Source organism: Manihot esculenta, chromosome 8, assembly GCF_001659605.2.
Source record: "Manihot esculenta cultivar AM560-2 chromosome 8, M.esculenta_v8, whole genome shotgun sequence".
Lineage (NCBI taxonomy): Eukaryota > Viridiplantae > Streptophyta > Magnoliopsida > Malpighiales > Euphorbiaceae > Manihot > Manihot esculenta.
The window spans coordinates 3,990,143-4,016,737 of NC_035168.2; the positions used below are offsets into that span (position 1 = coordinate 3,990,143).

Sequence of the window (26,595 nt, forward strand, 5' to 3'; positions counted from 1 at the left end):
AATAACACTCAAATATTTATAAATAAAATTAAATAAAATTAAATTAACTGAAGAGAGCGCGACTCACACTCAAATCTTTATAAATAATGATTTTACTTGACTTTTTAATGGCCGTTCAAGTAATAAATTTTAATCATTTTACTCTGTTGTATAGTTTAAAAATAAAAATTCATCCTTTTAACCGAAGTCTAATTCCCTCACATGTTGGCTGTACAAATTGAGCGATGTCAATTGCATAAATTGAACACTTAAGCCTCGTTAGGCAATGACTTCTACAATAATATTTAAAATTTTAATTAATATTTAAATTTTAAGGGGACAGATTATGAAAAACTATATTTTTTCATTTTTGTCTGGTGACTATCATAATTGCTGTTAATTATTAAAATATTTAATATTATTAAATAGACCTTGAATTATATTAAAAATATTAATTTTATTTTTTATTCAAATTTATTTCTAAATTATTATTAAAAAGTCAAACAAATGGATCACAGTAGTACACTACAAAAAAACAGGGTATCAGTGACGGATTTTTCCGTCGCTGAAAGTAAAAAATCCGTCGCTGAAACTTTCAGCGACGGATTTGCGACGGACTCAAGTCCGTCGCTTAAAGTCATGTCGCTAATTTTTTCCGACGGATTGCAATTCCGTCGGAAATATTAGCGACGGATTTCCGACGGATTTTAACTCCGTCGGAAAAATTTCCGACGGTTTTCCGACGGAAAATTCAGTCGGAAAAATCTAGCGACGAAAAACTTTTGTCGCTAAATCCGTCGGAAATTCCAATTCATCCGATGAACATTCCGTCGCTAATCCGTCGGAAATAATTAGCGACGGAAATTTTCCGTCGGAAATCCGTCGGAAATATTGACACAATTTAAAAAAAAATTCTCACAAATCCGTCGCTAATCCGTCGCTAATATGCTAAAAATTCAATCACAAAAAATAGTTCCCTGTTTTTATTTAGATATTCCCTGTATAATCAAATAATTTATAATTAAGAATCATATTGAATATAAATCAAATATCATTCATAATAATTATAAGTAATGTTCATAATACTTAACAATATTCAGAATATATAAAATAAATCCATAATATTTAACAATGTTCATAATAATACTTAACAATCGTCATAAAATTTAAAATAAATGAATAATACTTAACAATGTTCATAAAACTAAAAACTAATCTATGAATTTGTTGAATCATCTGATAGAGAAGTACAATCTGCAGTTGGATTATTTGTTTCATTCATAGAGAGCTGCTGGCTATGTCCTCTACCTCTAGATGATACTGCTCTTCGAGGCATCTGAAAAAATAATTGTCCATTAATTTTAATTAACAATAAAGACAAACAATAGAAAAAATAATAATCAAATATTAAGTCTATGAATATATATAAAAATATGATATACTTTACAATGTATCATTCAGAATCATCTTCTAAGTTGACATCATCATCACTATCAATACCATCAACTTCTAAATCGTCATCTGACTCTTCAGTGTCTTCTTCCTCTTCTTCATCCTCTCCCTCTTCCTCTTCCTCTACATCCTCATCTTCATCTTCCACCACTTCAAGTGGTTGTTGCACTTGTTGCAATTCATTAACATCCACCTCAACCATACTACTTGAATCAAGTAACATTGTGGGATCATCAAGTTCGGTTGTTGGTACAATTTCTTGAGGTCTTGAGACATCATCCTCTTGATAAGCAACATCATTGGAGTTTTGCTCATTTGAATTGTTGTTAACCATGGAAGGTCCAATATTGTAAGTGCTCCTAGCTTTGGTTTTGAAAACCGCACACCAGTCAACTCTGACTTTATTGATTTTAAGATATTTAATATAGCAAACTTGATGAGCTTGTTGAGCTAAAATAAATGGATCAGATGATGCTAGCCTTAATTTGACATTGATTTCCACAAGACCATGTTGAGGATGGACCCTTACCCCTCTATTAGTGTCAAACCATTCACACTTGAAAAGGATTATCTTGTTTTTCTCTCCAAAGTACTCTAATTCTAATACCTCATTCAGCAAGCCATAGTAATCACTTTCATATTCATTATAACAACTTCCTTTGACCCATACACCACTATGTATCAGTCTTTGTCACGAAATGTCACGAAATGCAATTGGTATCAGTCTTTGCATCAATATGTGGCAATCATGGCTTTTTAATCCATAAAATTTACAATCATTCACACTAACAGACTGAGCAATGTTCGAAGCATAACCGTCAGGCAACCTCAAATCCTTAAGCCATTGACAAATTGACCGTTTCTGTTCTTTATTCAAAGAATAAGTGGCTTTAGGTTTGTACACTTTACCATTATTATACAACAATTCTAACTCGGGACGATTGCAATAGACTTTCAAATCTTGTCTTGCCTTGATATTGTCCTTTGATTTGCCATTCACATCCATAACTGTGTAGAATATGTTATCAAATACATTCTTCTCTATATGCATAACATCCAAATTATGTCGAAGTAAATTTGATTGCCAATATGGAAGCTCCCAAAATATACTCTTTTTCACCCAGTTATGCTGTACTCCAAACCCTGGTATTGTTTGCTTGCCAGCAGTTGTTCCAAACACAACATCACTCAACAAATTAACCCGATGTTGTATAACATCACCTGCCATACGAGAAGGTGGAGGAGTTTTTTCTATGAAACCTTTTCTAAATTTATCTTTCTGTCTTCGATATGGATGGTTAATAGGAAGGAATTGACGATGACAATCAAAAAAAGATGGCTTCCCACCATGCTGAAGTATAAAGGCCTTACTATTTTCCATACAATATGGACATGACATTCTACCATGTGTGCTCCATCCAGATAACATACCATATGCAGGAAAATCACTTATTGTCCATAACAATGCTGCTTTCATTTGAAAGTTTTGGTTAGAATTAGCATCATGAGTCCAAACTCCTTCATGCCACAACAATTTCAGCTCATCAATCAAAGGCCTCAAAAAAACATCCAAGCTTTTTCCAGGGCTTTTAGGACCTGGAATTACCATATTCAGAAATATGTAAGGTTTTTTCATTGCCATCCATGGAGGTAAATTGTAAACTACAACAATTACGGGCCAACAAGAATACGGTTTAGACCGTTGCCCAAAAGGATTGAATCCATCAGTACATAATCCAAGCCGAACATTTCTTGGATCAGATGCAAACCAAGAGTGGGTGCGATCAAAATGTTTCCATGCCTCACTATCAACAGGATGCACCATACTACCATCTACATGTTGGTTAGAAGCATGCCAAACCATATGCAGAGCAGTTTTGGATGACATAAAAAGTCTTTGGAGTCTAGGAATCAAAGGTAGATATCGCAACACTTTAAATGGTCTCTTTTTTCGTCGCCCCATAAATGATTGTATTGGTTTATATCGAGGGTGACCATATATTGTACATGATGTTCTGTCGATATTTTCTTGAAAGTACAACATACAATTGTTTACACAAACATCGATTTTTGTATAACCAAGGCCTAGAGTGGACATCATCTTCTTCGTATTATAAAAATTATCTGGTAAGAGGTTTCCTTCTGGTAGCATACTTTTTACCGTTCCCATAAACTTATTAAAACAACTATGACTAATGTGAAATTCTGACATTAAGTTCAGCAATTGAGATACAGCAGATAACTTGGTATGATAATTGCAGCCTTCCCATAATGGCACATCCGCACCATGTAATAATTCATAGAATTTTGAAACTTCTAAGTTCGGCTCCATGGTTCGATTGCCCATTTCAGAACTACCAACTCCAACTGTACCATAATTTATATCCATTGCTTCCATGACCATGCTTCTATAATCATTGACATTGTTGGTTGTAGCAAGATAATCAGTAGATTGTTCCTCAAGTTGTTCAGAATTTATTTCATGAGTGATAGATTCACCATGCGCAATCCACTTAGTATATCCTCCAACAAATCCACTTTTGCAAAGGTGATAAGTAACATCTTGCCTATTCAGAAATTTCCTATTCTGACACTTAGAACATGGACAACGAATTTTATCTTGGCATATAAACTGTACTTGTGCATAGGCAAAGTTTAGAAATGTCTCCACCCCAATCTCAAATTCAGAATTAAGAAAGCCATTTTCATCTAGTCGCTCATACATCCATCTACGATCTACCGACATGATAAATATATTCTGAAATATAAACAAATTCAACTTTAATTATATACTAATTTAACAAATCAAACACACTAATCAATTTAACAATACATATCAAAGAAAAGTTGAATAAAGGCACATAAAGTAATCAATTTAACAATACATATATATATTAATAAAATTATATATTATTATTATTATTATTTTGAAATTTATAAAATGACTTATTCTCTTAAAATTAAAAATATATATATATTTTTTAAAAGGTCATTTTTTAAAAGGCAGCAAGCTGCTGTGCAGCAGCTGCTGCACAGCAGCTGCTGCAGCACAGCAGCAGCTGCTGCGCAGCAGCAAGCTGCTGTGCTGCACAGCAGCTGCTGCGCAGCAGCTTGCCTTGCTTGTGCAGCAGCAAGCTGCTGCCTTGCTTGTGCAGCAGCTAGCTTGCTGCTGCACAAGCAAGGCAGCAGCATGCTTGCTGCTGCACAAGCAAGGCAGCAGCAAGCTTGCTGCTGCACAAGCTATATTTCATAATTTCACATTATTTTTTTTTTTATAACTAATGAATTTATTTTCACATTATTTTTAACATATTATAATATATATTTCATAATTTATAAAAATTAGTAACATAATAATCATGTAATCTCAAAACCCCAAATAAATAAATAAAAAATATAAAAACAAACAATTAAGCAATAAACCCATCAAACTCAATGGCTAAGTAATCACCTAATATTTTTCAAAATTATTATTTTAATAATTAATATAAAATTAAAAATTAGTATAACAAGCATACATTAGGATCAACCAATCATTCCTTCAATAACTTACATGGAGTGGCGACGATCGGCAGTTGCAATGGCGGTGAGTGGCAACGGTGGTGGCGGCAGCGGTGGCAGCTCCAGCAATGGCGGCACAGCCGCGGCAACAGCAACAGCTACAGAGAGGCGCAGCAACGCGCGATAGCCCGGGAACGACAGTGGCGGCGGCGACGGAGGCGGCGACGGCGACGGTGGCAAGAAGAAGGATGGAGCGATAAGGAGAAGAGAGGAGAAGAGAGGAGAGGAAAATGGTGGCTGAAATAAAAAAGAGTCCCGAAAGAGATGGATTAGGTTTTTAAATATTTTTTTGCATTTTCTGACGGATTAGCGACGGAATAAATTCCGTCGCTAATATTTTAAAAATCCGTCGCTAATCCGTCGCAAATCCGTCAGAAATATAAAGCTTTAGTGTTCGTCGCTGATCCGTCGCTAATTCCGTCGCTAAATTTTTTTTTCCGACGGAAGTAATTTCCGTCGCTAAATCCGTCACTGATAGCCTATTTTTTTGTGGTGGTAGTGGTTCGCGATCACAACTTTCCATTCCATACTGATCCATTAAGTATTGAGAGCCTTATATGCAAATGCCTTATATGCAAATGTTTCAAAATATTATAATAAAAGGGGATTGTAAATCATTGATGAATACAATTTGATATTCTAAAATCCAGAAAAATAAGGTTTTACAACAGTTGAGTAAGTTTGATCTGAGAGGAGGGTGTCATTCCCCTTTTATTCTTTTCCTCTTGTCTGCTAGTAACGTCTAACAATCTACCTATTATTGGACCACTTGTCTCTGCTACACAGATACGTACGTATGGAAGGATCAGGCATCTGCGCCATGCTAAATGGCCATTTAATTCTCCCTTTAGCACGCGTGTGAACTGGATTGCTTGGGGGCTAGGCCGGTGGCTCCTTTCTTGCTAAGTCTCAAGGCCGGGCTCTGGATGAAGAGACTGAATCTGAGAAAAGCCCGACCTCAAGACCGAATGGGCTGGGCCATCTCACTCGTGGGGCTTCATGAGTCCTGAGCTGGCTCTGTCGTTGTGGGCTCGACCTTACACCAGGGTGGCGAAACCCAGCGGTCATCAATTGCCTCTTTACCTTCTCATCAGTTGTTACATGAATGATGAGGGGGTAAATACCGAGAACCCATTATGACCGCGCGACCCGAGGGCTGCCCTTATTGAAACGTCTCTTCTTCACTTCACTGTTTCAAATTCGAATTTTCTCATCTTTCACAGAACTCTCATCTTTCTCTGCTCTCTGTGCGTTTCGCCTGCTCTGTCTTTTTGCCCCCTTCATTCTCAAGGTACGCTTCTTACTTCACCATGGATAGCCCCAAGCTTCCTGATGTCATTAATCAAGAGTCTAGTGTTACTTCTTCCACCCTTAGGAATTTCTTTTCCCGGGAGTATCTGGATACCCCTCTTTTCCATATCCGGGCTCCTTATCATAACGAGAGAATCGTTCTTCCCGATCCTCCTCCTTCCGGTTTAATTGACCCTCAGAAAGACCGTAGTTTGGTCTTCTTTGTCAAACAACGGGAGTATGGTCTAACTTTTCCCTTCTCCCATTTTTTCATTGAGGTTTTCTGGTATTTCGGGATAACCCTCGGATGCTGGCTCCTAATTCCATTTTGTTCATGTGTTCCTTTGAGTCTGTTTGCCTGAGCTGGGAGTTCACTCCCACGGCGCGTCTGTATGTTACCTTCTTTAGGTTAGTCAGAGCGAGTCAGGGCTTTTACTATTTTGCCCATCGCGGTGGGTTGTCAATTTTCTCGGATCACAAAGACTCCATCAAAGGCTGGGTAGAGGGGTTCGCAGTGGTAGAGCTGAAAAAGGACTCCGGACTGTCTTGGGAGGTAGACCTCTCTTAGGAGGACGTCCCTCTAGGCTGCAACGACCTCCCCCAATTGAGCCTCTCTAAACAGGTCGGCTACCTTCGACTGACTTCTGTGGAACGGAAGTATGATGTCGAAAAGTGCATGTTTGTATCCAGTCTTCAAGACTACAGGAATGCAGGTATCTTGCTTCGTTTAACTGTTTTGTTTTTTCTCTTTTCGATTTTTCCTTGAACATCTTCCTAACTCATTTTGGCTTTGGGTCTTTGCAGCCTCCGACGCTTCTATGGACAAGATCAAGCCCCCCAAGAATTTTACCCTGTCTCGGGAGAGTATGCAAGCTGCCCTGGATGCTTTCCGAGCTGGGAGATCGGTGAGCGATGCTGCTCAGGAGGTGGCTCGTGTCATCTCCTCCAGGTCGGCGGATAGGACAAGTCCTCCTCCTCCTGCCCCAGCTTCCTCTCGCCTCCCTAGGCCGAGCTCCAAAGGCCCACACTCGAGGACTTCCAAGCCTCCTGGTCACAGCAAGCCCAGGACTGCCTCTCGACCTCTTGCAGCTTCTAAGTCTAGGCAGTCTTAAGCTCTGACCTCACCAGAGCTCTCAGTTATCAGGGAACAATCCGAGGTCGTGCTGCCTGCAGGAGCCGGGGTCACTCCTGCTTCCACAGATGCTCTATCACAGGGTGCTGAGGCTATCCCCATTGAGGGTGTGGTGACCGGGGATGGAGGCGCAATTGCCTTGGCGAGCAAGGTTGCTCCCGTCATGGAGGATGAGGCAGCGCCCACTAGTGGGGACATTTCAAAAGGTGATGCCAAGTTCAGACCAGCCCCTGCTGCTTCTCGTCTCCAGGAGGTCGCCGCTGGTGATGCTGTTGCTCCTAAAGGGGTTGCTGGCAAGCGAGCCCCTCCCTCTGATGCTCCTGCTGCAGCTCCTGCTCCCAAGAGGTCTCAGGCTTCTAAGCAGCCCGCTCTAGCTCTGCCTCCCCTCGAGAAGGAGAAAACTCCCGTGGTGCCTCTGCTGTCTGCCCCTGACAACGCGATTTTGAACGCAAAGGATATCACCCATCAATCCCCAATGAGTGTTGTTGTGGAGATATTAAGGGGGCGAATGTTTGGCGGGGTCACTGAGGCTTCAGACCCTCGCTTGCTTGCTCTCACTGGTCTTTTGGCCAGCTCTACTCGAAAGCAAGTGGCGTTCCGGTCTCAGACTCGGGGGGAGCTCGGAGATACAATCAGGGAGATGCTCCTCATGGTAAGTTGTCCTCTTTAATTTTGGGTTTTCATTTGGTTTTTTATTGTCTTTTATTTTAATAGTTTTCTCTTTGTGTTAGGTGATGGGCCTCTTTATGGAGGTAGACGCCCGTGACGAGTCTCTCCGGAGCACGGTGGACCGCCAGATTGAGGAGGCACGCCATGAGGAGAACCTGGCTGCATCTAGTGATGCCTGGGGTCATCTTGCCGCAGCCCAGGAGCATCTGAAGATTCTTCGGGAGGAGCTGTCTTATACCCTTGATGCTCTCAAGAGGGCTGACAAGAGGGCAGCTGCAGCGGAGGTTCACCGTAACGAGGTGTTAGAGCAGCTGTCCTCCCTAGAAGAAGCCCGGAGGGAGAGGGACGAGGCAGTGGGCCAGAGAACTGAGGTATGGCATCAGTATGAGGCGTTGAAGGCTGAGTACGATGGAGCTCAAATCCGCTATGATATTGTAATGGCTCAGAGGGATGAAGCCCTGGCTCGAATGGTCGTTCTCAAGCAGGAGCTGGGCAAACGTGCCGAGAACATTAAGGACCTGACTATGGCAGCAGAGCAATCAAAGCTTCAAAATCAACAACTTTGCCAAGAGGTTAAGGCCTTGGAAAAGAGATGCTCAGCCCTGCTGGAGGACGCCAAGCTTGCTGAGGACAGGGTCCAGTTGGCTTGTGAGGAGCGCCTCCAAGAGTATAAGGGGTCTGCCGAGCTGAGAGCAGAGATTGATTAGGCCTGCCAGAGGAGTTTACAAGAATATAAGGGCTCATTGGAGCTGAAAACTGAGATTGAGCAGGCCTGTGAAGATCGTCTTCAACAGTATAAGGACTCCCCTGAGCTGAAAGCCAAGATAGAGGAGGCCTGTGAGGCGCTTATTGCGGAATATAAAGCCTCTGATGAGCTGAAACATGAGATCTAGAATAGGGGCTTTTGCATGTTTGCCTCTAGGTTTAATTGAGGCCTGAGAGAAGCCAGGGATGCCCCTCCACCCCACTAGGTCAACTCCGAGCTCAAGAAGTGGATTCAGACGGCGAGGAGGTTGTCTATGGGGTGGATGACAACCCTCTGCCCAAGGGGGCTTCCTGCACTGCCACTGGACCCCTCGAAGGGGATGCTGAGCCCGAGGGAGGAGACGAGAGAGAGAGCGGCGGTACTGAAGAAAGCGGTGCCAGACCTCAAGGAGAGGAAGCCGAGTCCTAGGGAGAAGATATTAGGCTCCAAGGGGGGGAGATAGTGCCTTTTGTAGGTGCTGGAGGGTCAGAGCGGCCAAAGGACAGTAGTGTAGGCGATAATAATGATGTGGTCACTGATGTAAGTCCTTTAAGGATGATCTTTCCTCCCATAATTTTAGACGATTGAACAATTTTGTAATTTACTTTCTCTTATTTAATGGAATCTATCTCCTACTTATACTTGGATTGTTTTTGCCCTTGTTTGTTTTGCTGGTTTTTCTGGGCAGCTTAATCTATTGAAGGCAAAATTTGTTTTTCCTGCCTATAAGCTTTTTCTGGTCTTATTAACCTTAAGGATAAAGTTGTTAAACTATACGCCCACTTGGCAAATTTCAAAGAATTAACTATACTAAAGAATTCAGTCGTACTGGACTGACCAGCCTTGTTGTCCGCCTTCTCACCCTTGATTTAATCCGGGCTAAAATTTCAGTGGTTGACTAAACTTTTAACTTATGAGTTCTTCTAATCTTGCAAAGTCATTTTTGTTTTTTATTTCTTTGACTCGTTGGTGACTTGAGATTGGGTATATAATTTTTATATAATCAAAGTGAGTTGGGCCATGTACCTTTTTAGGGTGATCAGCTTGTCTTCTTGGTTTCGCTTTTGGCTTCGTGTGAAGTGGAATTGGGGTCGGGGCCTTGCTCGCCTACTTATGCCTTAGATTTCTTCTTGCTTTTTAGGTTAGAGGAAATTCGTGACTTCCATTTTGTCACTTTAGCTTTCGTGAGTTTGGTTCTTCCCTTGCTTGGTTCCTCCGAGCTCGGACCTATGTATTTCAGCTCGGGTTTCATCCCTTTTCAGGCCTGCTTTGTTCCTTCTCGATTGTTTGGATTTGCTCGGAGTTCGAACCTTTTTGACTTTAGACAAGATTTAGACACTTTGGCCTTACTGTCGCTTCATCATCTCAGCCGGTTTTGTGGCGCTGGGGTCATTTTTGAGCCCGGTCACCTATCTCACTGAGGTCTGGAATAAGATTCAGGCACTTTGACCTTACTGTCGCTTCATCATCTCAGCCGATTTTGTGGCGTCGGGGTCATTTTTTAGCCCGGTCACCTACCTCACTGAGGTTTGGAACAAGATTCAGGCACTTTCGGCCTTACTGTCGCTTCATCATCTCAACCGGTTTTGTGGTGCCGGGGTCATTTTGGAGCCCGGTCACCTATCTCACTGAGGTCTGAAACAAGGTTCAGGCACTTTCGGCCTTACTGTCGCTTCATTATCTCAGCCGGTTTTGTGGTGCCGGAGTCATTTTGGAGCTCAGTCACCTACCTCACTGAGGTCTGGAACAAGATTCAGGCACTTTGGCCTTACTGTCGCTTCATCATCTCAATCGGTTTTATGGCGCCGGGGTCATTTTTGAGCTCGGTCACCTACCTCACTGAGGTCTGGAACAAGATTCAGGCACTTTGGCCTTACTGTCGCTTCATCATCTTAGCCAGTTTTGTGGCGCCGGGGTCATTTTTGAGTCCGGCCACCTACCTCACTGAGGTCTGGAATAAGATTCAGGCACTTTGGCCTTACTGTCGCTTCATCATCTCAGCCGATTTTGTGGTGCCGGGGTCATTTTGGAGCCCGGTCACCTATCTCACTAAGGTCTAGAACAAGATTCATGCACTTTGGCCTTACTGTCGTTTCATCATCTCAGCCGGTTTTGTGGCACCGAGGTCATTTTTTAGCCCAGTCACCTACCTCACTGAGGTCTAGAACAAGATTCAGGCACTTTGGCCTTATTGTCGCTTCATCATCTCAGCAGGTTTTATGGTGTCGGGGTCATTTTGGAGCCCGGTCACCTACCTCACTGAGGTCTTTGACATTCGTGCCTGTTCTCTTTTCTTTTTAAAGAAAGCAAGGTAAGTCATGGCAAACATACAATTTGACAATCGTATTTCATTTTATTCACATGTTTGACGTATAGCTGTCCTTTTTACATTTGGTGGAACTTTTAAGGGAAATACCTTTTCAAATGTTGAATATTCCAAGCCTGAGGCTCGGGGTTTCCTTGCATATCCTCAATTCGGTATACACCTCGCTTGATCACTTTGAATATTCTGAAAAGACCTTCCCAGGTTGGTGCCAGTTTTCCTACTGCAACCCTTTTTCCTGTAGCTTTCAGGTTTCTCAGTGTCAGGTCTCCCACCTTCAGGCTCCTTTCCCTGACTCTTTGGTTATAATAATGGGCTGCCTTCTGTTGATACACAGCCGTACGGACTTGAGCTTCTTCTCTGACTTCTTCTAGGACATCCAAGTTGCTTCTCAGCTTATCGTCATTGGTGCTCTCGTTATTGAATTGAACTCGATGAGTAGGGACTTGCAACTCGATTGGGACTACAGTTTTGGTGCCAAACGCAAGTGCAAAATGTGTCTCTTTGGTTGGCATCCTAGGCGTAGTTCAGAATACCCACAAGATACTGTTGAGCTCATCTGCCCAGTTTCCCTTTGCCCCATCCAGTCGTTTCTTTAGTCCCTGAAGGATAGCTCTGTTAGTGATCTCTATTTGGCCGTTGGTTTGGGGGTGGGCTACCGAGGAGAATTTGTGCCATATGCCCATGTTAGCTGTAAATTCTTTGAAGGTCTTGCAGTCAAACTGTCTGCCATTATCTGATATGAGCACTCTTGGTATCCCGAACCTGCAAATGATGTTGACCCAGATGAAGTCTATCATTTTTCTTGCCGTTATAGTGGGGACTGCCTCTGCCTCTGGCAATTTTGAAAAGTACTCTACAGCCACTATTACGAATTTCTTTTGCCCCGTAGTCTTAGGGAAGGATTCCAGAATATCTATACCCCACTGTGAGAATGGCCATAGGCTGGATATACTAGATTGAGGTGTGGCTGAAACATTAAAATATTAATCTTAATTTATTATAATTTTTATTCAAATAACATTCTACTAAGAGATCTCCATTGTCATTAAAGATTTCTCAGTCCAAAGAGATAGGCTTTCTTTTTTTTTCACAGCAAGTGAACAAAAATAATTAAAGTAATAAAATTTATATTGTATTTATTAATACACCCTCCTCCTAACGCTCCATTACTAATTTATTATTAAAATTTAATAAATATTAATTCTTCAATACATATTATAGGACAGAGGAATTAATAAAAATTATATTTATTATAACATTAAAATTAAAGTTATTTAATAATTTAGTGTGAAAGGTAAGATTTTATTTTTTAAAATTTTAATTTAAAAGTTTGATTTAATTTTTTTTTACATTCGATTATTTCAGATAATTTTAATAAAAAAATTGATAAAACTGAGTAACATATTATTTTTTATAATATAAAAATAGATATAATTAAAGTTAAAATATTTTGATTAAATTTTAAAATATTAAAAATAATTTATAAAATATAAAAAATTTATTAAAACTCAACCGATCAAATGAATTCGAAGGAAATTATTCAATTTAATTTTATAAATATTAAATATCTTTATATCATTGATAAAAAAAATTAATTAATATAATATATGTTTGAATATATTCTATTATTAATATTTTTATCTTATTTTGTATAAAAATTAATAATATAAATAAGTTAAAAGCATTATATAAGAATTAATAATATAAATAATTATTCTTCATGGTATAATCATGTTAATTTTATTTTTTTTCAGTGCTAGTATAATTCTATTGAATTAATTTAATTTTCTAAATCTAATTTTAATTTTTTTTTTTTGAATAACGGGTTTGACATCACTGAGTAGAAAGCAAAATCTCTTTTCTTTTTTCTTTTAAATAATTTTCAGTTCTTTTTAAATGTCCCTTTAACACTTAATACTGAATTTTAAAACTTGACGACAGATTCCAAACATGAACTTTTCACAAATAAACCTAACTAGCAAAACGATGCGTTTCAATAATTCTTATTTAGAATCGATTTATAATAAATTTAAAATATAAATAATAATTAGAGAAAATGGCAAGTGAAGACTTGCTTCTTATTAAGAATTAATTATTGGGTAATTAACACTCCCAAGAACAAACACAACGACTTCCTGAACTGACATCGACGCACTCAGCATTAGATCCTTTATAGAACATATCACAGAGTATCCGACAACCGTAAATCACACACTTTCCACCACTTCCAGGCAGGGGTTTCAGTGTTTCGTTGCAATATTTCCCTTCTGTTTGGTATACTATTAATTCACCTGTATTACTTAAAATAAAACAATTACATCAGTCAAAAATGCTAAAAATGACAAAATTTAAAAAATTCTCTAAAAATTAATATTTAAATATTTTTTAACGTGTGAGCACCGGTGGCGGTCCGATTTTCGGATCGTTACAGATATATTCAAAAAATTTATTTTATTTAAATTTTTTTTAGAAAAAGAGTACAGGATGTTAATACCTGAGAAAACAAGGAGAAGAACTAAGAAATGCTTGAAGGAAAGCCGAACCATTTCTAAAATAAAAATTAATTTGTTGCTTGGCAGAATGATGAATGAGTCATGCATATGGGTATTTATATTTTTTTTCTTAAATTTCCCATTAATTATTTGTTATGCTTAAAATAATTAAATAATATTTTTTATATATGGAAATATTACCTGTTGCTGATTTTTATTCCCTTTTATGGATTACAGTTACTTTTTTTTTTTACCTTTATAATTCTTACTTTCCATTTATATTGTAATTTTATATAGTATTTTGGGTTTTTTTAATTTATTTTAATAAATATCATTCATATTCTAATTTGGATTAAACTGTCAGTTATACTTTCTAGATTACTAACAATTTTTTTTATTGATAATTCAATAAAAATTTAATAGTGAATAAATTATTAATAAATTAATATCTATTATTAAAAAATTTGTTAAAAAATTTGTTGCTAATGGATTTTAAATTAAATCCATTAGTCTTATTAATAATTTTATTAGGGATTTTTTATTATTATTTAATCGGTTAATAAATTGAAAAAAAAAGATATTATTATTCATAATTTGTTAGTAAATTATTAATGCATTGTGATCTATTGATAATTTAAATAATTTTTTAAAAATTATTATTTTAATTAAAATAATAAATTTTATTATTATTTATATTTATTTTTTATTAATTGTATAAGATCTAAAATTATATTATTATTGTTATAAATAAGTTTTTAATGTATGTCTACAGATATATTTAAAAAATAAAAGTGTAGATGATAAAATAAAGTATGGAAAATAGAGAATGAGAGAAAATTAAATTGCATAAAATGATAGAAAAAGATAGAAATTAGAGAAGAAGAGAAAAAGAAAGTGAAAGAAGAAAAAATTGGAGAAAGTGATAGAAAAAAATTATAGAGAAGGAGGAGAAAGACATGAGAGAAAAGGGAATAAATGATTAGAGAGGAAATAAATTAAGAGAAAATAATAAAAAAGAAAATTATAGAAAAAAAAGAAAGGAAATGAAAGAAATTAATATAATTAAAATTATAAATAAAAATAAATAAAATGAGAGATAAATAATGAAAGAAAGAAAATGGAGATAAGTAATATAAATGAAAATTATTGAGAAAAATGAAGGAGAGAAAAGAGAATGAGAGAAAAATGATAATAAAAGAAAGGAAAATATAGAAAAAATAAGAAAGTTAAATGAAAGAAAATAATAATAAAAAAATTAAGAGAAGAAGAAAAACATAGAAGATTGGAAAATAATAGAAAAATGAATGATAAAAGGAGAGATGTTATATTTATAAATGCAGTTTATTAATATATTTATAATTTATTATTAAATTTTTAAAAGATATATTTATTTTTATTGCATGCACATAGTTAATTTGATGGTAAATGCATTTGAATAAATTTAAGAGATTTAAAATTTTACTTTTTCAATCTTCAGATAAAATATATTAATATATTTTATCAATAATTATTTATAAATTTATAAATTATTAATGAATTTTAATATTAAAAATTAAAAATAAATTTTAAAATTTTTTATTAAATCCATTAATATTATTAACGGCTTAAAATTTATTAGTATAGTAATAGATATTTTAATATTAATTATCTATTTATTTATTTTGAAAATTTTTTTTTATAAGCGAGAATTCTTGAGGATGGTTTTTTTTTTTTTAAATTTTGGGTGAAAATTTAGATGGAATAAAATTTGGTTTATGGAATATATTTTATAAGAAAATATTTTTATTTTTTTATTTTGAAACTTTTTTTTATTCTTGAATTGCTTAGAAAATTGATTAAATAAAATAAAAAAATTAAGCGAATTCTAAACAAATAACTTTAAATATTAAATTTTTGCATAGACTTAAAAGAATTTTATTATAAAGGAAATTTTTTATATATAAATTTTATTCCATATATTTATATATAAATTTTAATTATATATATATTATTTATTTTATATAATTTTAGATATACATACTATTTAATTCCATTGATCAGTACTAAAATAAATTAATTAATGTTTTCTTTGATATAAACATTAAAAAGTTCGATTTTATAAAATTTATAATATTTTAATCGGATAGTTTCAAAATAGAAATTAATTAGTAATTTTTTTAAAAAATTTAAGGACCTTATAGTAATTTTTAGATTATTGAATCTTATGCATAAAAGAAATGAGTCTTTTTGTTTTTCCAAAGGTAGGAACTTCATTAAAATAAAGCCATAAAGAGCTCCAAGCAAATTATAGATAAAGACCTAAACATTAAAGAAACATAATATTGACCTAAAGGATTTTAGCCCCAAAACTAAAAAAGCCTAAATGACAACAAAGCCCTAAAAACTCGAATAAACCACTTGATCCGAAGCATCCTTCAGCTCGCATTGCTCTCAATGCCAAAAATCTGATCTCTGTGGCCAAATGAAGCAATGAAGAAGAAGGTCTACTCCAACACCAAAAGCCAAAAAAGCCATGAAACCATATTGAAGACCAAAGAGTAGAACCATGGCTAAGAAATCAAAACCATCCAGCACCAAGAGAAAACATAGCTTGTTACGAAAACGGACATCCACCACCAGATCTACGCTTTAAACAGTGAAACGAAGTACCACTGTGGGATACTTCATCAACCACAACAGATCGTGCCACCATCGAATCAGGGGAAGTGCCTCAAATCAACCAATACATGCGAGCAAGAGGAAGATGCAGTTTTCGATAAAACCTCAAATCAACCACCATTGAATTTTTTTATAATATAGAAATTAAAAAAGTATTTTTTATTAAATAAATATTACAAAATTATTAATAATGTTTTTATTATAAATAATGTCTTTCTATAGATAATATTTTTATTTGATAAAGTTTACTTAAATTTTAAAATTTAAATATTTTAGAAAACAATTTAAAATTTTAAATAATAACATTTATTTATTTTATGTAATAGAGAAAAACTTAAAAATTTCAATTTCGAAATAATAAATTAAAAATGAATATTATTATATTAAAATAATATAAAACAATAAACAAAATTATTTTTTTCTCTAGAAGAGATAATAAAATAAAATAATGTAATAATTAATTTAATTAATAAAATAATTATTAAAAAATAAATATTGAAATTATAGTTTTTTATTTTTCTTTTTATTAATAGTTATTAATTATTTTAAGAGTTTGCATTTTTATGTTATTTTTAAAAAATTTAAAATGCCTAATTGATTAATTTAAAAAATTTAAAAATTTAAGTGGATTACTTTATTTTATAAAATCTCAAGTAACTTTTGAATTAATTTTTCAATTGACTACCTTTTGCCTTTGCATTTATTAAGGTTGAGAGAGACTTGATCACTGCCTAAACTCATCTACTAGTACATTTGGACAAATCATTAAAGATTTTTCGAAATCTGATCTTTTTTTTTCCACTATATATTTATTGATTATGTTATGTCAACTCTGATACTAAGGCTCCTTTTGTTTCTTTAAAAAAATCATTTTTATATTTTTTAATGTCTAAAATATATTTAAAAAATTAATTAAAAACATTTTTCTGATCAAATAAAAAATTAAATTAATTTTAAAAAATAAATTTTTTATTTTTAAAATAATTTTTTATTAAAATTTGTATATATAAATTTATTAATATATTTTATTTTATAAATTAAAATTAAATAATAAAAAAAATATAGAAGATTCTTCTTATGTTTTGACTAATGGTTAATTTGCTATTTTTTTTATGAAATTAGAGAGATTTACTTTTTAATTTGAGTATTATTATTATTTATTAATTGATTCTTATATTTTTAAAAATTTATTAAAATATTTTGATATTTGTGTTTTTATCAGCAAAATAATTATTATATTAATTTTTAATTATTTTTACCATTAAATTCTTAATAGAAAAAAAAAAATTCTGAAAATTTTAAACTATCTTTTACTTTTTGATTCGTGATAAAATTCCTAGCTCTCAAATCCTTTCTTTACAATTTTATTATGATTTTGGATAAATTTACATTATATTTAATAAATTTTCTCATCAAGTAAAATAAAATACTGAAAATATAAAATAAAGTAAGATAATGGGAGTTAATTTTTATAACATTAAAAAGTAAATTTTTTGAAATTTTAGAAATTTCAAAAAACACTATCTTTATTAAAAAATAATTCCTTATTTCACCTGGTAAAAACTTATCCCAAAACGTATTATTAGAGACTAATTAGTAATTTATGCAAAAGGAAAACCAAAAATCATATATATGGCATGTCACCCATTTTCTCCCTCTCATTCTCCAAGTCTCGAGTCTCACATACAAAGAAGGCACAGACACCACGTCTCCTACATCGCCACCCCCAACGCCACATTCTCACTTTTCTCTGTAAAACCCTAATTGTTGATTCCTCCTTTCTCCTTCCCTCCATCGCCCTCTCTCTATACATACACTTGTCGATTCTTTCGACGCTCGATCCACTTTCAACACTCCTCCAAAACCCTCCCTTTCTTCCTTCAGCTCTCAACCACATCTCTCTTTCTCTCGCTGAAATTTGTTGCTTATTCGTTCTTGATTACAAGATCCGTGTTGATTGTTTTTTTGCTTGCTTCTTCTTTTAATCGCCGGATTTTAGGGTTTCGGAGTATAATTCCTGGAGTTCTGGTCAAGGCTGGCGGGCATTCTGTTCAAGTAAATGACGGATCCGCCAAGTATCCGCCCACTTTTAATTGCTGCCTTTTGTTGTCTCTGTTTCGTGGAGGAGTTGGAGTTGATAGGGTTACATAGAGGTGAGGGAAGAGAAGAGTGAAAAAGCATGCTGAGTGTGCTACGCGTGCACCTTCCGTCGGATATTCCCATTGTAGGCTGCGAGTTAACGCCCTACGTCCTTTTACGGCGACCTGACAAGACCGCCACAACTGACGATGTCCCTGAGTCCGCCCCTCTCGACGGTCATTTCTTGAGATATAAGTGGTAAGCCTACTATCCTTCCATTTAGGGATTTTTTTTCCCCCAGAAGTTTGTATTTAATTTTGGCAATTAGGGCTTCCTTCAATAGTTGGGGTTTTAGCGAAGATTTGAACTATTTTAAATAATCTTGTATTCAGATGTTGTGATAAGGATTGTGTGTGTACAGAAAATTCGCGTTGTACATAGTAATAAAACAAGGTGAGGAGTGCCTGTGTTCTATTATTAGTAGATTTTCCATGTATTTTAGTTGATTGCCTATTGATAGTGGACTTTGTTAATGAATATTCTGAAGCATTAATTATTGGGCTTGCTTGTGGCTATGACATTGAAAAGGTTGCAACATGTTCGAGTTAGAACTTAAAGTTAGGTCTGCAATTGTTTTGGTATTTTGGATACATAATTCTGTTTTACATACATTCTTTTATGGTAGGTTGATCAGGTATTATCTGTTGATCAGTGATGGATGTAAATGCATTTTTGGCACCAATACTAAATTACAAGTTGGTGAGCATGATTAGTTTCCTCTCTTTTGTTTTTTTCTCAAAAAATTAGTAATGATAATTTGGATACATTTGTTATTCTAGGAGGTAATGTTTTAATATCATTCATGCCGCATATTTATTTCTACTATGAATATATCAAAAGCATCAGATAAGATTAACATTACTTTCCTTTCAGTATTTCCTTGAATGCATAGGAGCCATGAGGTTGGAAAGCTTGTTTTTGGGGATAAATCAGAATGTATTAAAAGAAAATTTTCCTAATATTAATTAGAATTTGGGGTTCACTACATTCCTGCTTGTTTTGCAATTTTTGATGAATAAGTTGTATTTTGTACAAATTAATATTGGAAGTGATAGTGTAATGTGCTAGTATTTAATCCAGTTATGTTTTAGATTGTGCATTTGAGGAGCATTTTTTTTTTCTCCGGGAATTGCAAATGTGATAATCATGAAACTAGCTTATTATGTTTTATGTTGGCTTGAATGTGTGTAGCTCATATTGGAGATAGAATGAGAGAGGGTCACTTGAGATGATTTGGTCATGTCCAATGTAGAGTGCTAAATACTCTAATATGGAAGTGCTATAAGGTAGTATAGAAAGGAGTGGGATGCAGAAGTGGGAGGTCTGAGATGATGTGGAGATTAGTAGTACACGAGGTTTTATAAGTCTTGACTGCTAATGTGGACTTGATGTCTAACAGATTAAATAGCGACAAGGGATCTACATAGATGATTCCAACTAGTTGGGATTAAGACCTAGTTGTTGTTGTTGTTGTGTCATTTGTGAGACAATGTTTTCTCAATCCTGTTATTATCAGCTGATAAAAGTGGTTTTACATTGATTATGTTAGAACTAAAGCATCGCCACTGACATGATAATTATCTGTATCACGCAGTCAAGCTAAGAGTATTTTCTTCCGTTCCTTATATCAGTTGGTATGGGTAATGAATGTTAAATCATTGTTATTGCCAGTTTGTGAGCTGGTAATATTTATTATTCAGAGGAAAGTAGTATAGGATCTTAGGAGAAAATTTTGGAAAAATGTGATTATGGTTTAAAGAATCATGTTAGACTGTTGTAGAGATAAATGAGTTTTGTGCCCACTCCTGCTCCTCAGCGATTTGATTGGATATAGGCAAATATCTAATTTACTGGAACTTTGACATGCTAAATTCCTATTAAATATCATATTCTCTGTGATCTGGAAATCCCAAGTATTTATCTAACTTTTATCTTAAAATAGGTGAACCTTATTTACAGTGGTCTGTGGGGTACTGGACAGTTATCCTTAATTCTGGCATTATTCCATTGCCTAGTTGAGTGCTCTGTATGTCTGCGTTCTTTTTTTGGGGTTATTGAGGGGTTCTTTGTTGGACATACAACACATTCATAGTGAATATTATTGCTTGAGAATGTAAACTGTTGTTTATGAGATATAATTGAAGAAGTAAGCATGTTTGATAAGTATGGATGCTGCAATGAAAAAAGAAATGAAAGAAACTTGTTAGAAACATAAATATGAAAAATGCAATAAAGATGGATAAATTGGTCACGAGGTTTGGATTCCTTTTAAGTCCAGAAGTGCATGTGTCAAATTTTTTATATTGAGTGGATAATTACTTGAGTGTTTGACTGGTTGTAATATATTTTTGTGATAATTGTGCTTGGCATTTACCTGGATTATGTATTTCTTTTTTAAAATTTTTTCTCATCTGAGATATTCTATCATTCTTGCTTCTTGGGATCTATTTAAGATTGGGTTTTTTACCTGGAAAAAAAGGTTTGTAAATTCAGTATGAACAAAATAGCCTTGAATAGAAGTCTAAAGTTGTATCATATTATTTTAATATTACTGGAGTCATTGGTGGTATTTGTTTATTTTCTTATCTCCTGGGCTCCCATCTTTTGCTGTCCTTGCCCCTTTGCCTTGCCATTGCATTTGCATGGGCCTAAGCCATGTCTTGGCCTTGGCATTGGGTACTTGAAGCCCCAATTTCTATGAACTCTCTGTGCTATGGATGTGATAAGGGATAGTTGTGTGTGTTATAGGCATTACCCTGTTAGCAACCATTAAAAAAAGGAGAAAATGATGGCGTGAAATGTAGTCCGTATTTACTAAATATGGTGTGTACTTCTTTATTCCCGTGCTTGTATTGCAGGTATAGGATACAAAGTGACAGAAAAGTTGCTGTATGTAGTGTACATCCTTCTGAGCAAGCCACATTGCAGTGCCTAGGTTGTGTCAAGTCCAAAATACCTGTTGCCAAAAGTTACCATTGCTCTCCCAAGTGCTTCTCTGATGCATGGCAGCATCACCGTGTTTTACATGACCGTGCTGCAAGTGCTGTAAATGAAAATGGAAATGAGGAGGAGGAGTTATTTGGTCGCTTCAATAGCTCTGGTTCTGGAGCTATTAATACTAGTTTGTCTGGTTCTGCATCAAGTGCTAGCTTGACGAATGGTTCTGCACCTTTATATCCCGCAGCAGTTACACAAAGAAGTGGTGGTGAAACTTGGTTTGAAGTTGGGCGTTGTAAAACATATACTCCATCAGCTGATGATATTGGCCATGTTCTAAAGTTTGAATGCGTTGTGGTAGATGCTGAAACTAAATTACCTGTTGGACATGGCAACACCATTCTAACCTCCCGTGTGATTCCTGCTCCTTCGCCCACTCCAAGACGATTGATTTCAGTCAGTGGAGTTGATGTGATTGGGCATTTGGATTCAGATGGCCGTATTTCATCTTCAGGAAACTTTACTGTACTTTCATACAACATTTTGTCTGATGTTTATGCAACAAGTGAGACGTACAGCTATTGTCCTTCATGGGCTCTTTCTTGGCCATATCGCCGGCAGAATTTGCTTCGGGAAATTGTTGGATATCGCGCAGATATTGTTTGTCTTCAGGAGGTAAAACAGGAATTAATGTTTTGCAATTTGATTTAGAGGACATTGACAGCGAGTTGCGAAATATTCAGTTCAACTTTTTCCCCATCACAATCTAGCTAGAAATGAGAGAAAATTCAGTGGGAGAAAAGTGCTAGTTGTGCTCAACAATTTTGAATAGTGGAATGAAGTCATCAAATTTCTAGCAATGTTGTGGACTAAGAAATGAATGTTAGAATTGTTAAAACTCCTATGCTAAAAATTTGGCTTCTAATTAAGCTCAATATGAACTTCATTTCATGATCAGTATCACAAAGAGTTCACTACCTGAAGTAAAAGTTCTTTTGTCTTCTGGTTTTAGGTTCAAAGTGATCATTATGAGGAGTTTTTTGCCCCCGAGTTGGACAAACATGGTTATCAAGCTCTTTATAAGAGAAAAACCAATGAGGTTTCTTTAGAACTGCTTATTCTGTTGTTATTGCATTTATCAACTGTTTTGTGTATTTTAAATTCATGTCATAACTGCAGGTTTACAATGGAAATACTCATACTATTGATGGTTGTGCAACATTTTTTCGCCGAGATAGGTTTTCTCATGTCAAAAAATACGAGGTTTGGAAGTGTTCTGTAAGTGGATCTTATTTTTATATAGTTCTTCCATTTATTAAGAGGATGTGCACTTGCATGCAGGTTGAGTTTAATAAAGCTGCTCAGTCCTTGACTGAAGCTGTTGTTCCAAGTGCTCAGAGGAAAACTGCTTTAAATCGTTTGGTCAAGGTAAGTTTGAAGATGAGCTTAGTGAACATATTGGCTGTACAAGTTTTATGATGTATATTTGTCCTGGTAGCCTCATGTAAATTATCTTCTGATTATAGGATAATGTTGCATTAATAGTGGTTTTGGAAGCAAAATTCAGTAATCAAGGAGCTGATAATCTTGGGAAACGGCAACTTCTTTGTGTTGTGAGTCATCATGTTTTAAATATTATGTTAGAATGCTTCCTTTTTATTATATTGAAATTGGCTTTACGTGCATCTTAATGTCCATTTCTTCTCAGATTAACTAGAATACTAATTTTCTTCACTTCCACTAGGGAGTCACTGTTCTGGGGATAGGCCCTTAGAGTTACTGCTCCCAAGCACATTGGCTTTAAAGTTTAGCGTCAAAACAAAGAACTGCTGAGCCTGTGGCCATGTTAACTAACTATAATTTGCTTTTCTGATAAGAGTTTATGTGTTGATAATACATTTGAGATGCAGTTTTTTGGTGTGATGGGAGTTGGACTACTTTCCACTTTGTCTTTCCGTTCTCCACTATTTGAAAAAATTGTTACTTATGGTAAAGGGTGTGTCTTCTGTCATAACTTGTTGATAAGGTCTGTACTTGAGGATGCACAGGCTGTGGGTTTGATGTTATTTGTGATTTCTCATGACCTTGTTGCACATTCATGCATTCAATTAATAAATATGTGGGTTTGATGTTATTTGAGATTCCTCATGACCTTGTTGCACATTCATGCATTCAATTAATAAATAACTCCTAATTTTTATGTTCGAATCTCACTAGAACTATAACCATAAATCATGCAACCAGCATAAAAGTATTGGGCATAAGTATTGTAAGAGAATACATCACGAGGATGAAAGAAAGAACAAGAAAGATCAAACGTGGATTGGTAGTGATTCTTCAAGCTTCACTCTGCATAAAATCTTCTCTTTTCTAGCTCCAAGATGTAGTGGCTAGGGTTCCAGTCTTACTCTCTTTCTCTCCTTTTTATCCCTTGGAATCCTCATATTTCTTTCTCAATGGAGGGATCCCATCACGTAGCCCTTCAGAAATGTGCTCTCCCCTTAAACAAGGGAAGGGATACCAGCCAGAAAAGGAAGCCTTTTGGAGTCAACCCATCACGTAGGCACACCTGTCTCAGTTTCTCAAAACAAGGCAGCTGCTACACGATTTTCCCCTTTGGTTCAAAATTTAACTTTTGCTTCTACCACAACTCCAGCTTCAGCTCCAACTAGGACTTCTCCGTGCCTGTTCACAAACATTACGTAAAAACTAATGACAATTTAACTTGAAATGGTAACTCGTGGTAAAACAAACTAAATCAATTACTAAACTAGATCAAACATGAAATGACCTAAAATGATCCTTGCTATATAAATAAAACACATTAAAACTAATACATGTTAATGGCACATCTCTTATGTCTTAAATGCTTTGCTCTTTCATTTCAAGATAGCATGTGCATGTTCTTCTTTCCCTTTTATATTTTCCTTTGAATTTAACTTTAGACTTAAGTTCAAGAAAATATGATTCTTAAGTAGCACACATGGATATTACTCTAATTATCTTTTGACCTCTTTGTTATTGGTTTTCAAATACAGGCAAACACTCATGTGAGTGTCCATCATGATCTAAAGGATGTCAAGCTTTGGCAGGTTCTTGTTATCCCTTAGCCTTTTGATATAAATTTGTGTCTATTCCTATAGTGAAGATAAGTATTCATTGTATCCTCATATTTATGAAATTAGGTTCTCACTCTCTTGAAAGGATTGGAGAAAATAGCTACTAGTGCGGACATTCCAATGTTAGTGTGTGGAGATTTCAATTCTGTCCCTGGAAGGTCTACTTGCTGTTCTTAAATAATTTTAGCATATGTAGTAGACAAATTCTTTTGTGCCAGTTCTGTTGCATTGGTTGGTTGAACATATTCTTGAACTTTGTTGCAGTGCTCCTCATTCACTTCTTGCTATGGGGAAGGTAGATTCGTTGCATCCAGATTTAGTTGCAGATCCTCTTGGAATCTTACGTCCTCACAGCAAGCTTACACATCAGTTACCTCTGGTAAAGTATCTTTCAACAATGGCCAGCTCAAAATATTGTGTACCATTTGTGGAGAGAATTTTCGGGTTAGTGGAAATGTGGTGGTTCTTTTGGTTAATGCATAACAGGGGGATGAACAGCATAAGTGGTGTTCGCTGCAGTCTATTTTGGGGTTTAACTTTTGTTGTGGCTTTCTTTGGATTCTGCTGGTTGTGACATACTTAGTGTTGCAGGTCAGTGCTTATTCATCTTTTGCAAGACTGGGCGTTGGTCTTGGTCTGGAGCAGCAACGGAGGAGAATGGACCCTGGAACAAATGAACCCTTATTTACAAACTGCACCAGAGATTTTCTTGGCACTCTAGATTACATATTTTACACAGGTGAACTACTTTCAGGCATTTATTTTTGCTTCCTGTTTTGTCAAAAGTCTTGTTCTTCTTATCAATTTTTCATGCCATGTGCTGTCCAATTGCAAATTTACTGGTAGAATGTTGGTAGTCGATAAATTAAATCTATTTTGTTTTTGCTTTCAGCGGACTCTCTGACGGTGGAGTCCTTGTTGGAACTCTTGGATGAGGAAAGCTTGAGGAAAGACACAGCTCTTCCTTCTCCAGAGTGGTCCTCTGATCATATAGCACTTTTAGCTGAATTTCGATGCAAGTCTAGACAGAGACGTTGATAGTCCCGGGTAAGCAATAATTTTTTACTTTACCTGATTCCGAAGATTTTGCCTCTAATGTTCACGGTATGGTCATCAAAACCGTTTTTACTTAACAGACCACAAAAAATTGAATTCGGGTGGAGGGAGTTTGTGTTTGAAATTGAACTCATAGATTGTGATTACTCCACCTGAAAATGTTCTTTTTCTTGATATCATGTGGGTTATTGTGATGACTGAAAGAATTTTGTAACTGATATTGGTTGTGAATTTGGGGCAGGTCGAGAAGACTGAGGGAAATGAAAGGAATTAAGCAAGTGTAAGAATGGGGAGGTCATGGTCCATGTGTCATTTTCGGGGAATCCCATAGTGGGATCCTTGGCCATGATCTGCTTTGCTTTGCTTTGTATCATGCCATTGCCAGCTTTTGTCTCATAGAAAAAAGATATGTTATGGCTTATTCAACGAGTTTTGTCATTTTGTTTGGTGATAGTGATAGAAATGCCCACAGGCTTAGTGTATGTCATTATCCTGTACCTTAAGCTCCCCCTACATAGCAAGTGGTTAGTGGCATGCTAATGAATGCCTCCTAGTTTTGGGTTCAATCATCCTTTTGTTCACCCTTTTCTCTATTTCAGAAAGTAATAAATTTTAATTTTTTTTCTCTAATCCGCCTTTTTTAAGGTGGTGATTTATATTATATTTATATATGATTTGGCTCTCGGGTAATTTTCATGCAGTGACCTTTTCATTTATGGTCACTGCAATCACTAAACTTCAATTTGTATAAAAAAAACTCATCTTTTAAATATTTTTCTGAAATAATCACTTAGATGATATGGAGATATGCAAATGAATTTTTGTGAGAAGCGCAGTCTATTTTACATGGTTTAAAATGATAATAAACAATTTTTTTTTTCTTTTTTCTGTTTTAGTTGTTATTTATAGTTTATATATATATTAATATAAAACATTAATAATATATATTTATTATTTTTAATTATATAATTATTTTATTAAAAAATAATAATTATACATTAACTATTAAATTATATTTTCTATAAATTTATTCATATATT

The 26,595-nt window shown here is 35.2% G+C and overlaps 2 protein-coding genes across 3 annotated transcripts; one reads left to right on the top strand and one right to left on the bottom strand.

The window, feature by feature from the left end:
* Window positions 1-1,103: 1,103 nt before the first annotated feature.
* LOC110601419 lies at window positions 1,104-4,004 on the bottom strand. Its single transcript, XM_043958909.1, has 2 exons — window positions 2,803-4,004; window positions 1,104-1,315 (listed from the first exon to the last, which is right to left on the bottom strand). Exons 1-2 carry the CDS (start codon window positions 3,833-3,835, stop codon window positions 1,290-1,292), a joined length of 1,059 nt encoding a protein of 352 aa, XP_043814844.1. The 5' UTR covers window positions 3,836-4,004; the 3' UTR covers window positions 1,104-1,289.
* Window positions 4,005-17,950: 13,946 nt separating this feature from the next.
* LOC110620823 (carbon catabolite repressor protein 4 homolog 1) lies at window positions 17,951-26,185 on the top strand. 2 transcript variants are annotated; one of them, XM_021764724.1, is made up of 12 exons: window positions 17,951-18,641; window positions 21,302-22,055; window positions 22,393-22,479; window positions 22,560-22,643; window positions 22,722-22,808; window positions 22,907-22,993; window positions 24,419-24,472; window positions 24,566-24,621; window positions 24,764-24,878; window positions 25,091-25,238; window positions 25,392-25,546; window positions 25,797-26,185. In XM_021764724.1, exons 1-11 carry the CDS (start codon window positions 18,484-18,486, stop codon window positions 25,535-25,537), a joined length of 1,776 nt encoding a protein of 591 aa, XP_021620416.1. In that variant the 5' UTR covers window positions 17,951-18,483; the 3' UTR covers window positions 25,538-25,546; window positions 25,797-26,185. The 2 variants fall into 2 exon arrangements, with proteins under 2 accessions (XP_021620416.1, XP_021620415.1); XM_021764723.2 differs by having other exon boundaries at window positions 17,952-18,641; window positions 24,566-24,657.
* The last annotated feature ends 410 nt before the right edge of the window (window positions 26,186-26,595 follow it).

What these genes read in the sequence shown, in the direction of transcription:
- LOC110601419 (XM_043958909.1), bottom strand. Translation starts at nt 3,835, where the DNA reads ATGGTCATGGAAGCAATGGATATAAATTATGGTACAGTTGGAGTTGGT. An exon ending in TCCATATTGTATGGAAAATA is followed by an intron (nt 1,316 to 2,802) that starts GTAAGGCCTTTA and finishes TTATTTTTTCAG; the next exon opens with ATGCCTCGAAGAGCAGTATC.
- LOC110620823 (XM_021764723.2), top strand. Translation starts at nt 18,484, where the DNA reads ATGCTGAGTGTGCTACGCGTGCACCTTCCGTCGGATATTCCCATTGTA. An exon ending in CTCATGTCAAAAAATACGAG is followed by an intron (nt 22,644 to 22,721) that starts GTTTGGAAGTGT and finishes ACTTGCATGCAG; the next exon opens with GTTGAGTTTAATAAAGCTGC. An exon ending in TTACACATCAGTTACCTCTG is followed by an intron (nt 24,879 to 25,090) that starts GTAAAGTATCTT and finishes TTAGTGTTGCAG; the next exon opens with GTCAGTGCTTATTCATCTTT.